Source organism: Rhincodon typus, chromosome 3, assembly GCF_021869965.1.
Source record: "Rhincodon typus isolate 14 chromosome 3, sRhiTyp1.1, whole genome shotgun sequence".
Lineage (NCBI taxonomy): Eukaryota > Metazoa > Chordata > Chondrichthyes > Orectolobiformes > Rhincodontidae > Rhincodon > Rhincodon typus.
Window position 1 is genome coordinate 765,978 of NC_063334.1, and position 16,293 is coordinate 782,270.

Consider the following 16,293-nt stretch of genomic DNA (forward strand, 5'->3'; position numbering starts at 1 on the left):
TCTCCTCATCCAACAGGTTGTGCATTTTGTTAGACAAACAGGAAGCTGGAAGAACACAGCAAGCAGGGCAGCATCTGGAGGAAAAGAGAAGTCAAAGCTTCAGGTATTATCCTCGCTTCAGAGAGACGAGGAAACTGAGCAATTTTACTGAATACACCTGCCAGTTGTAGCAGTAAAACCCTGCTTCAGACACTGGTTATGAGAACAGAGATACATAAACACCATGGGACTGTAGGGTGAAAATCTGAAGTATGTGGAAGGGAGTTGCTAACTTAAGCGACAAAGAGTGCTGAGTGGCATAGCAGCACTGGATATCTGCAGTGAGACTGAAATCCGGTGCAAAGTAGTGTGGAAGTTCCTTCGGTTTTGTCTCATGCTGGGTGAGGAATACCTTCAGCTTTGTGTCCATATACAGCTGCCATGTTTAACCCAGACTTGCACTTCTCTGCAGTATGAGGTTGTGCATACTTCTGATCAAAGATTGACAAGGTTCTGCACAGTAAACTGATCAGCAAAGTTAGATCACATGGGATTCAGGAAGAGCTTGCCTGTTGGATACAAAATTGGTTTGACGGTAGGAGACAAGAGGGTGGTGGTGGAGGGTTGTTTTTCCAGACTGGAGGCCTGTGACCAGCGGTACTCCACAGGGATTAGTGCTGGGTCCACTGTTATTCATCATTTATATAAACAATTTGGATGAGATTTTAGGATTAATGGTTAGTTAGTTTGTGGATGACACCAAAATTGGTGGTGTAGTCAACAGTGAAGAAGGTTAACTAAGATTACAAATGGATCGTGATCAATTGGGCCAATGGTGTGAGGAGCAGATGAGCTTTAATTTGGATAAATGCAAGGTATTGCATTTTGGTAAGAGGAACAAGGGCAGAACTTACAGTTATTGGTAGGCTCCTGGGGAGAGTGACCTAGGGGTTCAGGCACATAGTTCCTCGAAAGTTGCATCATAGGTAGACAGGGTGGTTAAGATGACATTTAGCACCTTTGCCTTCATTGCTTGGACCATTGAGTATAGGAATTGGGATGTCATGTTGCAATTGTACATGATATTGGTGAGGCCACTTTTGGAGTACTGTGTACAGTTCTGCTTGTCCTATTATAGGAAGGATACTAAGAAATTGGTGAGGGTTCAGAAAAGATTCAGAAGGATGATGCTGGGACTGGAGGGCTTGAGTTATAAAGGAGAGGCTGGGATTTTTTTCACTGGAGTGTAGGAGACTGAGGGGTGATCTTACGGAGGTTTATAAAATCATACGGGGCATAGATAAGGTGAATAGCAAAGCTCTTTTCTGTAGGATGGGGGAGTTCAAAACTAGGCAGCATATGTTTATGGTAAGAGGAGAAAGATTTAAAAGGAACACAAGGGGCAACTTTCTCACACTGAATGTGGTTCGTAAGCGAAATGAACTGCCAGAGGAAGTGGTAGATGCAAGTATAGTCACAACATTTAAAAGACATTTGAACAGGTACATGAATAGGAAACATTTAGGAGGGATACAGACCAAACACAGACAAGTGGACTACTTTAGCTTGGGAAACTTGGTCGGCATGGACAAGTTGGGCCAAAGGGTCTGTTTCCATGCTATATGACTACAACTCTAAAGATTATGGTGACCTTCTCGACGTTAGTCATTTTGCTCTGCAGTTACTTCTTCCAAATCGAACACCACTCACAGTCACAGAACTTCACATTAAAGGGTTACAAAAATGTGCCAGGATTGGAAGAAAAGGCAGAGATGGTCTATCACTAGACTCTCAGTCATGTTGGAAGGGAACAGGTCGCACAGTGATAACGCCCCTGCCTCTGAGCCAGAAATCTAGGTTCAAATCCTATCCCCAGACTTGGTGGTTGAGGCAACTGCGATCATAATGCAATCAAACAAATTGAGGACCAATACAGACCAATGGCAGGCAGTCAGCCATAGTTCCAGGCTCTGCCATGTGTACACGTTACCACAGCGGCTCAGAGTCATGGGGAGCCAGCTGGCTTGTCTTCTAGATCTGCATTCCAGCTGTGGATTTGGAACTACTCTGTGTGGTGGAGATCATAATTTGTGCAAAGAACTGAAGATGATGGTGAACAAAGGTAACAACAGACAAGTGGACTACTTTAGCTTGGGAAACTTGGTCGGCATGGACGAGTTGGGCCAAAGGGTCTGTTTCCATGCTATATGACTACAACTCTAAAGATTATGGTGACCTTCATGACCTCCATGGATATCTCAGGTTCCTTCTCAACCTTTGCCCTCCTGCAGTTTCACTCCTCTCTCCTCATCAGTGAAGGAGATGGTAGACTACAACAATCTTGGATGCCCTTGTTGGGACATATTGAAGGGGGCTTATAGACTCGTCCAGTCACCTGAACAGCAAACCAATCTCTTGCTTTGTTAGTGCCCAGGTGATGATAAAGCTTATGTTGGATCTCTGCTGTGGGTCGATGATGGGATTCTTCAGAGGAATCTGAACTCAGGTCATCAGCACTAAAAAGGAATGGGGAGGTGCTTTCAAAAGTGCTACACTTGTCATCTTCCATAATGAACAGATAAATTCAGATTTATTCAACTAGGAAAACAAATAAAGGTCAAGTTTCCCATGGGCTCTCAGTTTGTGTCTTCTGTGTATTCTTAATGAACATTACCTTGGTAACTTGGGTTATTCTGTCGATCTCAGTATCAGCCAGTTCAGAAAGGCACTTGGTGATTCCAACATAAAACTTCAGCTCACTGACCTGAAAAGGGAATAAGGATATATGAATGTGATTAACTGATAATTTATGAAGGAAGAATTTCAACTGGAGAGGTGCACCAGCAGTCAGTTAAAATAATGTTTAACGGTGATACTGTTCTGTTTTTCTCACAATAAAATTACATCTTACGCTACAAAAAGATGGGCAGTGATGATATGAGAGGAATTGGCTTGAAGGAGAATAATACCCAGGGAAACAGCTGAATAAAGCATGACAATAAATTGTTGTTACCGACAGTTCATGTGACACTTGCAAATTCTGTTGATTTGGTCACTCCAAGCCAACTATCCTAAGTAATCCATAGAATTCCAACATGTCCACATCAACTCTCTGAGGAGCATCCCACTCAGATTCAACCCCTTACCTTATCCCTGCACTCACCACAACCATTCCACCTAGCCTTCACATCCCTGGACACTACGGGCAATTTAGCATGGCCAATCCACCTAACCTGCACATCTTTGGGCCGTGTTAGGAAACCGGGGCACCTGGAGGAAACCCGTGCAGACACAGGGAGAATGTGCAAACTCCACACTGACTGTCAGCCAAGGCTGGAATTGAACCTAAGTCCCTGGTGCTGTGAGGTAGCAGTGCTAACCACTGAGCCACCGTGCCATCCTACTCATCTGTTTAGTAACAGTTAAAATCAGATAGTAGTCCCTGCGAGTTCATCATATAATTAAGCGGAAAAACAGAAGTTGCCCATTGCTGGTTAGGGCAAACTAGCTGATATTGAACAGGATGTTAATTATAACGAGCCTAAGCACTACCAAATAGTGAATGATAGCCCAGGAAAGCAGCAACATCTTCAGAAGAGGAAGGTGAAAAATTGAGAAAACAATTAAATTCCATAACATTAAAAAAGGAGGCATAATATTGGCACTACACAATGTGCTGGATTTATACTTTTGAATAAAAGCAGAGGCAAATCATGGGAAACAAGATGGTCTTGTTGGTTACATTATAATGAAATAATTAGATTAATTATTAAATAACAGAAAGGTCTGTGTATTGGCCATACATCAAATGCCTGATTTCAATCGTCCAATTCCAAGAAGCCAAATCATGCTCAGTCTTCCAGAGGGAGATAACAGAAAATAACAAATGGGAAGTTGAATCATGTTAGAACACTCATCCTGTACGTTACACAGAAGGACTTGCAGACTCCAACTTCCAAAGAAACAATTTGTTCATAATGTCTTCTCTGTAGAAATCGAAGAAAATTGAAAACAATTCCATAGATAGACATCCTTTCAATTATTATTGGTAACTCATTTCCACTTGATTAAATTTTAAAGGCAGCACTGAAAAAACCACCTAACTTATGTTTTAAGGTCCATTTATAATTTCCAACAGCTTCAAGATTTTCAGGTTTTAAAGTCTGTATTTTAAGGAATAGTACAATCGGATAGATTTCTGCAAAGTACCGAAAGAAAAGTACAGCGCAAATATAATGAAAGTACCTCCCTCTATTTCCCAATTATGTATAAAATTTTTTAAGAGAAGGAACTATCAAATTAACTAACAACACAATAAAGATTCCTTCCAGTTCAGGAGAATGGGGACCATATTAGATGTCTGTATGAGAAAGCAGACTATAAGCCTCAATAAATGTAATAAAGTTATAACTAACTAAAAGGCAGGTGGTTCTCAGCTGTAGTGTGTAATTCAATAGACCACAGCCATTCAGCAGCTTCACTGTAAACCAATCCAACTAATCAGGTTCAAGAAATGAGTCCAAACAATACACTGCAGATAACAGCTGGGCTCCTGTTTATAGATTCTCTTTTAAGAAGAAAGATCAAAACCATTGCACTGATGTGGAATATTGCAAAAGTGAATAAAACACATTACTGCTTTACTCTTGAAAACTCGCAGTGTTCTGCTTGTGAGGTTTGGGATTGGAACACACTATCTATAGGGACTTACAAAAGCTAATGTGCACCAGCCCGATTTTTACCCAAAAATAAGTGAGATTGTCCCAGAACAAATTAATTACACGATTCATCCACAAAATCTTTCAACAAGAAAACAATAAAATCTTTTTCTTGTCTTCTTTTCCTTCCATAAATCACAGCTTGAAAAAATACAAATTGGACATCATTTGACAAATTCTTATTTATTTCACTTCTCTTCTAAACTGTTAAATCCTGGTTTTGGTCTGTTCTAGAAAACCAGGTCCTTCATCCTAATTCACATCAATAAAATGGAACGTCTGACCATTAAACAGAAAGGTCACGTCAATACCTGTAGCAAACAATGAATGAAATCAGGATAGCAGCCTTCTTGATGTGTCACTGGATTAATAGTCCAGAGAGTGGAAAGGAAAATACTGGCAATACTCAGGAGGCCAGGCACATGTCCCATGTGTAAGAAGAAACAAAATTAATAATTCAAGTTAATAATCTCCCAGTACGGCAGTTATCAACTTGAAATATGAACTGCATTTCTCTCTCCACAGTTGCTACCTGACACAAGTATTTCTGTCAATTTCTATTTTTATTTCCAAAATTCATAATATTTTGATTTTATGATCATCTGAATACACGAGTTCAAATCTTATGAAAGCAGTCAGGAAACTTTTTTGTGTATTTTTCTTTATTCATTCACGAGATGAGGCCAGGCAGCATTTATTGCCCATCCCTAATTGCCCAGAGGCAGTTAAGAGTCAACCACATTGCTGTGGGTCTGGAGTCACATGTAGGTCAGACCAGGTAAGGATGGCAGTTTCCTTCCCTAAAAGATGTTAGAGAGCCAGATGGGTTTTTCCGACAATTTGCGGTCATCATTGGACTCTTAATTCCAGATATTTATTGAATTCAAATTCCACCATCTGCCGTGGTGGGATTTGAACCTCAGGTCCCCAGAACATTACCTGGGTCTCTGGATTAACAGCCCAGCGATAATACCACTAGGCCATCGCCTACAAAATCAACTCAATAAATCTGATTCAAATCTAGGATTAGAATTGGCGACATTAAAATAACTGTAGGATTGTCATAAAATTCATTTAATTCACTGTTGCAGGAAGGACATCAGCCTTCTTTACCTGGTCTGCTCATAAAAGACTCCAGGCCCACAGCAATGTGTTTAAATCTTACCTGCTGTATGAAATCATCAAGAAAGATACTCAAATGTATTCAAGAAAGTGTAGGAGGCTGAGGGGTGACCTTACAGAGATTTACAAAATCATAAGGGGCATGGATAAGGTGAATAACCAAAGTCTTTTGCCCAGGGTAGGGGAGTCCAAAACTAGAGGGAATACATTCAAGGTGAGAGGGGAAAGATTCAAAAGGGACTGAGGGACAAATTTTTCAGACAGATGGTGGTGCATGTATGGAATGAGCTGCCAAAGGAAATGATAGATGCAGGTACAACAGTTAAAAGACCTTTGGACAGCTACATGGAAAGAAAAGGTTTAGAGGGATATGGGCCATACACAAACAAATGGAACTAGTTCAGTTTAGAAATCTGGTTGGTAGAGAGGAGTCAGACTGAAGGGCCTGTTTCTGTGCTGTACGGCTCTATAAAGCAGTTCACCACCATCTTCTCAAGGTTAGTAAATGTTGGCCTTGCCAGTGCCACCCATGTCCAATGAGTGAAAAGATATTTACAAACTTCTCCTTTTAAATTTTGTCCTCACCTTTTACTTCACAACAGCCACCAACTACAAAACTACATGCTCTTTCGCATTTGTGTTCCCCAGCCCTCCTTGAACTTATGCCCTCAACTTTCTCCCGCACATCTTTCCAAGCCAGTTCTTGACAAATTTCCACTTCCAGGTTATAATCACCCTTTTGAGAACTGCTACCATCACTGCCTTTCTTAAGCCATCAATCCCTCTATTTGTACTAGTCACAGCCCTATCTCAAATCTACTTATCTCTCCAAGGATATTTTGGACATATTGTTGAACAAATAATATTCACCTCCCTCACCACTCACTGTCCTACAGATCTGGTTTCTTCCCCAAACACAGGATTCAAGTTCTCTCATTCAATGTTACCAACATTCTGTTTGACTGTGGTCCACAGTCCCTGCTGAATCTCTCTAACTTTAATACTGCTATCAGATTTTCCCTCTTTTCTGGAATCCTTGTCTACGGTACTATTTTTTGATTCCAATCATAACAGTCTTTCATATATTCTCAAATATCTTTCCTTTGATAGCCAACAGTCATTGTTGGTTTACGCTGGTTAATATTTTTTTCTAGTTTATTGATCCCTTGTATGTTGTTCATTTATATTCTCATCACTAATCAATTCTCTCGAGGGCTTTCCTCAATAGCCTGCCTTCAGACTTGAGTTAATCCAGAATTCTGTACCCTGCATTTTTTTTTCCCAGGAGATAATCACATATAGTCATCACCCTGTGCATCAACAGGTCACTTTTAATATTCTCATTCCTATTTTCAAATCCTTCCATGGTGTTCCACCATCCAAACAAAGCAACCTCTTTCTGGTCATATTTCTCTCAACTTCATCCCTGCTCCACTGATTGTAGTTAACCGTATATTCCTCATACTATCGACACCAACATTGAAAATTAATCAGGTATTGCATTCACTGGAATTCTCTCCCAAGACTGCTTTGTCTGGGTACCTACCTGTCTGCCTTTAAAGGCCCCAAAAAATCCAGCTGATTATGCTTTCGTCCCATACCTTATGAGTCTCCCAATCTGACAGGCTCCCTTTTCATCATTTGTTTCAGCGCTTAAGGGGTGACCTTTTATGTGACATATGCTGCGTCAATTAATTTGGGTGTTGATGCAGAAAAGCAGTACCTGGATTTCATTAGGTAGCATTTCAAAGATCATCGCAACACTTTTGCACAATATGCTCCAGCTGTGCTGCACTTGCGTTGGAACCTTCATCGCTTCATTTAGCCCTTGTAGAATGGAATGACACAGGTCTGGGCTTTTCTGCCTGTTGCCTGAGGTAAAGTATTGGACTGCAAGCACTTCAACAAATGTTTGAAGTTTATCTTCAGACACATGTTTCATCCAGGAAGCAAGAGACATGAAGAGGTATTTTCTTGTCTCCAACTGGAATTAAAACAGAAGCACAGAATTTAAATGAAACAAAGAATACTGGAAATCCAAAACAAAAACAGAAATTCTTGGAGAAACTCAGCAGATCTGGCTGCATCTGTGGAGAGAAACAGTTAATGACTCTTCAAGTGTCACTGGACCTGAAACATTTACTCTGCTTTCTCTCCACAGGCGCTGCCAGACCTTCTAAGTTTCTCCAAGAATTTCTGTTTTGTTACAGAATTTCAAACTTGATTGAAATGAAATCATGACTGGCAGTGAAAAGGAACTTGTTTCCAAGTTTGAAATTCATACATGTTTTGCTGATCTGGTGCAGAATTCCTTGTGAAATTAAATGATTCCCTGCATTATAAACGATGGTAGCAATAATATCTTGTAACAAATATGTACCATTCTACTGCGGCAATAAAACTGTTTTTGGTGAATTTTGTTACTATTGAGGTTGTTTGTCCAACATTGCTGTTTTAAGCTGTAACTGGAAAAATTCACTATAAGATTGCAGACATTGTGGTTCAGTTTTTCCTGCTCTGAAAACAATTCCTGCACACATTCCAAATGAATACCTTAATTTTATTTTCATTTGTGCTTGTTAAAGGCATCATGTGGAGACTTGATCCTGATAGGAAAAATGGGGAGGCAATGACACAGTGATAATGTCAACAATTCCGAATTCAAGCTAATGCTCTGGGTACACGAGTTCAAATCCTACCATGGCAAATGCTAACATTTGATTTCAATTTTAAAAATCTGGAATTCAAAAGCAAATCCAGTGGTGACCACTTAACCATTGACTGGAAACTGAACCAGACCAGCCAGGTGAATATTGTGAATATAGAAATACGAGAGAGTGTTAGGCTATTCAGTCATATGAAACTCTCCTACTCAATTCACAATGCCTGTGTACCATTTCCAAGGCAGACTTCAGGAGCGTGAGGGAATACTCCCCACTTACCAGGATGTGTGCAGTTTCAGCAACACTCAAGAAATTTGATGCCAACCAGGAGAAAGCGAACTGCTTGATTGGCCCCACTTTCACTATTTTCAACATTTAACAGTCACTGCCTTCATTAACACACGATGGCAGCTGTGCATACCCTCTACTAGATGTGCTGCAATAATTTACCAAGGCTCTTCCGATAGCACGTATCGGACCGGCAACTTCTATCACTTTGAAGAACAAGGGCAACAGATGTGTGAAAACACAGCACCCTGCAGTTTCTTTTCCACGCCACTCACCTTCCTGACTGTGGTGTGAATATAGGAGGTATGGTTACTAAGTTTGCAGATGACACCAAAATAGGTGGTGTACTGGACAGTGATGATGATTATCTCGGAGTAAAATGCAGGTAGACATATGGGCAGAGGAGTGGCAGATGGAGTTTAATTTGAGGTGTTGCATTTTGCTAAGGCAAACCAGGGCAGTACTTATACAGTTAATGGTAGACTGGACTGAACGGTCTGTTTCCATGCTGTACGACTCTATGACCTAAGGGGTAACTTTTTCCATGCAGAGGGTGGTGTGTGTATGGAATGAGCTGCCAGAAGAAGTGGTGGAGGCTGGTACAATTACTACATTTAAAAGGCAACTGGATGGGTATATGAATAAGAAGCATTTAGAAGGATTTGGGCCAAGTAATGGCAAATGGGACTAGCTCAGATTCAGATGTCCGGTCAGCACAGATGAATTGGGCCAAAGGATCTATTTCCATGAAGTATGACTCTATGACTGCATTTGAGCAACAAGAAGTTGTATTTGGATAATACCTTCAGCACAATAAAACATCACAAAGGTGCTTCGCAGGGGCATTAAAAGAAAACGAAATTTGACACTGTCACGTAAGGAGGTATTAGGGCAGATGACCAAGTTTGGGTCAAAAGGTGGGTTTTAAGAAATGTTTTAAAGGAGAATAGAAGAGGTAGAGAGGTCAAAGGAGGAAATCCAGAGCTCAGGCAGCAGGTTGTATGGCCACCAGGGGTGAAATGATAACAAGGTGAGCTAAGCTCAAGAGGATGGAATTAATTATTACTTGTAGAGATGGTCAGAGAAACAGGAAGAAAGGGTTAGCAATAAAGGGATGTGTTTTGAAACTGAAGTGTGGCTTTACCTGGAGTCAGTGTAGGTGAGGGAGTACAGGGTAATGGATGAATGGAACATGGTAGCAGAGTTTGGATGGGTGTTTATGGATGCTAAAAACCTGCCATGCTTTAGTTGAGCAGTCAAGTCCAGAGGTAAGAAAGATCTCATATTCCTGGAGCAGATGAGCTGAACCTGGGATGGAATCAGGTGATGTCACACAGGTCAAAACGGATTGTCTTGTGGTAATGGATATTTAGTCAGATGTACATTGTGGGATACGACACCAAGGTTACAAACTTGCCTTCTCAATACTTAACTTGGGAAACTTCCTGCTCACTCAGCACTGGATGTCAAATAAGCAGCCTGGTCATTTAGAAATAAAGGATAAGAGAGTTGGTGAAGACATAGAGTTGTGTCTAGCTAGGTGCCAACAGTGTACAGGTAGAATCGGATATTGTTCTTTTGGGAGATGTTGCCTAGGGGAAGGATGTTATCCCTATTTTGGATCTACAATGTACACAAGGAGATAAAAGCCAAGGTTGCAAATTTGGTGGTTATGAATAGAAAAATAAAATACATTCCTACCTACTTGGATGAAAATGGAGACACACTTAAGGAAGATGCTACGGACAACTGCAACGAAGGTTGCAGATGGGTCAAGGAGGAACAAAAGGCAAAATTCATGTTTTTCACATTGGATATTGTTTGTGACTTTTGATGACAGCAGCTTTGCCAATGCGGTAGGGATTGGGGGAGAGCCTTAGAATCATAGAATCCCTACAGTGGGGAAGCAGGCCATTCAGCCCATCGAGTCCACATCATCCCTCCAAACAGCCTCCCACTCTAACCTATAACCCTGCATTTCCCGTGGTTAATCCATCTCACCTGCGCAACCCTGGACACTGTGGGCAATTTGGCATGGGCAACCCACCCTAAACTGGACATCTTTGGACTGTGGGAGGAAACCGGAGTACCCGGAGGAAACCCACATAGACATGGGGAGAATGTGCAAACTCCACACAGACAGACGCCTGAAGGTGGAATCAAACCTGGGCCCCCAGCGCTGTGAAGCAGCAGTGCTAACCACGGAGTCATCCTGCTCCCCTTTGGAGGGACTGAAACATGGATTTCCAGGAAAGACTGACAAACATTTGGGGAATAACAATTCATTCGGTGTTTTTGGAGAGAAAAGGGAGGCTGAAGCTGGCCTGTTATCTTGTAAGAATGGGGCACACACAGATGGTTTGTCTTGAAGACAGGGTGATGGCAGCAGATTAGAATGAGAGAAGCTGTGTGCCTGAATACAGAAAATCTTTAATAACATCAGTTATGTGTGAGGCGTGGCATAAGAGAAAACAGGACAGCTATCAGAGTGTGATGCTCAGATGGGTACGAACCTTAGAAGAACATGACATGATGGGCTACAAAGAGAAACAAGCAAATAGCCTCTGGATAATTGCAATCGATGTGAACAACAGCCCATGAGCTCCTCACGCTTGTTAAAGGTGCTGGGTGGAGGTGGGGAGAGGAGTTTAAGACATGGGTTTGCAATGGGAATAACAATCCAGGGTTATTGAACTTTTCTGGATGTCCATGGACTGGGAAGCAGCTTTGGCAAATGACAGCAGGACCAATCGTGCTTTAATATAATGTATTCATAAGCCCTGTGACTCTAGTCAAAGGAAACCTTATATGTGACATTCCTTTTAAGAATATCACTAACAATTTCCACGTGTGTCGTACAGACTGAACAAAGAAAGAAAAATATCAGAAAAAATTGCATTTATAATGGATACATAGATAAAAAAATTAATACATACGTTAAGGCTGTACACTAATGGCGGTGCCACCCACATTCCTAAGAACATTGCAGCACTTTGTGATGTCTGAGCCTGGGTAACTGCTATTTCAATGCAGTGCTGCTGAACATCTTCACCTACAATAAAGAAAGTAACAGCATTAAAGCTGGTATCTTACAGCATGACCACTGCATGGCACTGTTTACTTTAGAAACGGCTGAAGAGGTAGCTGTTTCCTAACACAGTTAGAACAAGGCACTGACAATCTTGATTTCCAAACCATTTTCCTCAGTGAACTTAAGATGAGGCCATAGCATCTTGATGGACCATGATTTATTACCAACAATTCCCGCATTCCAAACAATTTGGCAATGCAGCTAGCACGGGAAGCAAATTCTGGCCCAATACATTTGCAATACAGAACTTAAAATTACAGAGCATTGGTGCTCAGGAAGCAGGGGATATTGTAAATCATTGTCACTGTATTTCAAATTCTTGCTATCATCTTAGAAAAAGGTGAATCTTAACGTACTCCTGCAGTCATTAAAAGAGACAAACAGTTCTTTCACTGTTCAATGAGTACAACAGCAGGAGCTTACGTAGTACAAATCAACAAAAATTCTCAGTATTTACAGACAGTTCATTTGACTAGACAGGCTCAGTGATAAATTTAACGACTAGGCTGAATCTCCGGGAACAGAGACAGACACAGACGTCGACAGAGACAGACAGACATACATACACACACACACACACACACACACACACATCACCTCCGTTGAATTAATTGAGTAGTTGCAGTTTAGCTATGCTGAAAATTTTAAGACTTGAAAACTTATTTTTTCAAGAACTGTTTAAAGGAATGTTCCGATTTAAGCTCTTAGGGTGATAATACATTACAAACAATAAACATCATTTTAATGTCACTGGTTATGTTCATTACTCAGTGACCAACTTCCCAATTACAGACATTTCAAACACTTATTTTTTTTACAGAAATGGAAAATATCTCAGTTCCCTTTCACTGTTTTCTGCACTTTCAAAGCAGCTGGACACAAGTCCAGGTGAAGAAATACAATATTTGATATATCTAGCCTTAAAATCCAACAAAAATAGTGATCCTGACTGAAAGACCAACTATTTTATACCGAGTTTGAAATATAAATGAAATTGTTGGATACTTCTTCCACAATACAAGGTTAAGGCGATTGTAGGCAAACCACTGGTAACTGAAGACCCCTTTAGAAGTATGCAGAAAACTGTAAAAGGTGTGATGTTGGGGGAGATAACATGAAGGGAGAAATTTTACATTTCTGCAAAAAGCTTTTGAAATGTCTCTAATTAACAAGATTAAGGCAATTTTCAGTCAGCCACGGTCATTAAATACCCTTTAAAAAAGAAATGAACAAAATAACTCTTCATGAATCAATGGATCTTACGATGCGCTGCATTATAAACAAACATTACACCTTTGAGAATTTACCAAAATTCAGTCTCATAAGTGGTGAAAGTATGGAAGCCCAATTAACAGGGGGATATTGGTAACTGCTCCCACATCTAGCAACAGGCCCCAACAAAACCTTCACGAGCTGGGCAGGAATTCTCTCAGGACCTGAAAATGAAAGAAGAAAACCAGATGTAAAAAAAACGCAGTGCAGCGGTAGCATGGTATGTTAATGTGGATTGTTGTGGTGGACTGATTTTGAGTTCATTTCAAGTTCATTTATGCAACTGCTTAGACTGGCAGAAGAAATATAAGAGTGGTTCAATGTGTGTAGTAAAACTACAAATGTACTTGCAAAGGCTTATATTGTTCACTGTGAATGTGAAACAGAGCACACAGGGTACCTTGGGTGTTCGACACCAGCAGAACCAAAACAGATCCCAAATACAGGAAAATGTACAAAAGATGTAGATTGACAAATTATTGAATAAGCCTACAAAAAAGTGACAGTTTCATGACAATGTTAATCTCAGGGTTCAGACTATTATCATAGCATGGTTGGGTCATCAGACATCCTCCAATTAGGTTTCTAACAATCATTCCCACATATCCAAAACTAAACAGCCGAACTCCTCATTTAACTTAATGCTTTAGTTCAGTACCAGATGCTTAATAGTCTTTACACAAAAGGTTGAAACCACTCTGAGGACATCTTGTCGAAACGTACATGTAGGTTTGTCCCAGTTTATGGGTTAATGATTTACACACCACTCATGCGTCATTTAAGAAAAGCCTAATGGAGCAATCTAAACGGAAACTGTTCCCATACTACCACAGAAACACCATAATACACAGATTTTGGGTTGAACATATATCTGCCCTGGAAAATTTCCATTGAGAAATCCAAAGGTCAGTGCTTTGGGCAAGATGCAAACTGATCTGGAAATGCCACAGCTAGGTATTGTTGTGTTTGACTTCAGGTATGTGTTTTTTAAAATCTTTTGGGTCTATGCTGGTCCTGGCAGGAACTGTTGCTACAATCCTGATGCCGTCTTCAGTGGCGACGTATCATCTCGCTCAACTGTGTAATGAGCAACTGTGACAGTCAGTCCCGTTGTAGACCAACACACTCGGCTCAAGAAGTGCATGCCAGCTGCTCCAGTGAATGGGGCTGTTCAGAGAAACAGGCAAACTGCCCAGGAACACTGAACTGAAGTGCAGCTGTGAGAGTGTGAGCAAATCTGAAATAGGAGTTTCCATGGGAGGAGTGAGAAAAGGCACAATAACTGATGTAGGCTGCAGATACCCATGGCTTTATTTAGCAAATGAGTTCGAGCTGGGAGTACCTTGCATTCCCCTAGGCTTTTCTTCTCCTTTGGGTAATGCAACAAATTTGTTTATGGATAGCACACTTCGGAACGGTAAGTTAATACCCCAAAGGCTGCAATTAAGAGGCGTCTCTCCTGGAGGGCAACATACAAATGAAAGGAAAGCAATCTCAAATCGGCCAATCCAACTCAGAAAAACCTACCGTGTCCCACTGCACCATCAACCTCGCTCCTTGCCAGAGGTGTGGTAATCCTCAGGTTAAACCACCAACAGTCATCTCCCTCTAATAGGAGACATACGGTCCTCTGGGACTACAGCAACTTCACTTTTGCAATAGGGTATGGAATAAGGGCTTTTCACCTTCACTATACCACTTGGAAGTGCATTCTAAGATGCTGTTCAAAGAGGCAAACATGCATTTTGGTACAGCACCCTGTCCTGTCTCATTCATGATGTGGAGGTGCTCGTGTTGTACTGGGGAGGGCAAAGTCAGAAGTCACACGACACCAGGTTACAGTCGAACAGATTTATTTGAAATCACAAGCTTTCAGAGTGCTGCTCCTTCATCAGGTGAAGATTTAAAACATGGGGTGGAGTATAAAAAGCAGGCACTTCACCTGACGAAGGAGCAGCACTACGAAAGCTTGCGATTTCAAATAACCCTGTTGGACCATAACCTGGTGTGGTGTGAATTCTGACTCTGTCTCATTCAAATGTACTTTACACACTTTGAGGAGGAGTTCTCAGATGGGTAAATGTGGCAGGTTTTTTCTTTTTACAAACAGCAATACGTTACAAATCATAACAAGATAAATAATTGATTGACCTCATCTCAGGAGGAGGAATGTTGGCCAGGACTATCCCTGCTCATCTTCAAATAATGCCTGACTCTGCAGCTGAACCACCAGGACAAGCAAACCCAAACATCTAACAATGCAGCACATCCTCTATACTGTAGATTTGATTTTGTTTTTAATCCAAGGTAGGGTTTAAATGCACCATCTTGTATCTCTTGGTGAATGTGCTTTGAGAGAATAAGTTCTTCTTGACATTGGTTCGACCCTGTACCTCTTTCTCCTCAGTGTTAACATAGAACAGTACAGTACAGTACAGGCCCTTCGGACCACGATGTTGTGCCAAACTTTTACCCTAAACCTAAGGTCTATCTAACATCCACCCCTACCTTATACTATCATCCATATGCCTATCTAATAGCCGCTTAAATGCCCCTAATGAGGCCGACTGCACTACCCTCTCCGGCAATGCATCCCATGCCCCGAGCACTCTCTGAGTAAAGAACCTACCTCTGACGTCTCCCCTATATCTACCTCCACTCACTTTAAAACAATGCCCCCTCGTAATAGCTACCTCCACCCTAGGAAAAAGTCTCTGGCTGTCCACTCTATCTATACCTCTGATCATTTTGTACATCTGTATCAAGTCACCTCTCATCCTTTGTCGTTCTAAAGAGAAAAGCTCTAGCTCTCTCAACCTTTCCTCGTAAGACCTTCCCTCCATTCCAGGCAACTTCCTGGTAAATCTTCTCTGCATCTTTTCCAATGCTTCCACATCTTTCCTGTAATGAGGCAACCAGAACTGGACACAATACTCCAGATGTGGCCGAACCAGGCTTTTGTATAGCTGGAGCATAATTTGGAGCATGTTGTTTAATTCTGAACTAATGCTTCAGGTTTACCCATCTTATCCTGCTTAACATCAAACTCGAAGATAATTCTGCACATCCTCCGCTGTCTTCTTTAAAGATTGATCTGCTGTCCTAGCTCAGTCCCCTGATACGGGGGGTTCGGTCTCAATTCTCCTCCGAACTATGGCCA

General features: G+C 41.2%; 1 protein-coding gene across 1 annotated transcript in view; it reads right to left on the minus strand.

Moving 5' to 3' along the window:
• Window positions 1–16,293, minus strand: part of focad (focadhesin) — a 187,727-nt gene that overhangs the window by 18,063 nt on the left and 153,371 nt on the right. The window contains exons 29-32 of the mRNA XM_048619555.1: window positions 13,169–13,297; window positions 11,707–11,822; window positions 7,543–7,803; window positions 2,654–2,743 (exon numbers count right to left, since the gene is read on the minus strand). Of these exons, the coding sequence (XP_048475512.1) occupies window positions 2,654–2,743; window positions 7,543–7,803; window positions 11,707–11,822; window positions 13,169–13,297 (596 nt within the window). The remainder of the gene's footprint in view (window positions 1–2,653; window positions 2,744–7,542; window positions 7,804–11,706; window positions 11,823–13,168; window positions 13,298–16,293) is intronic.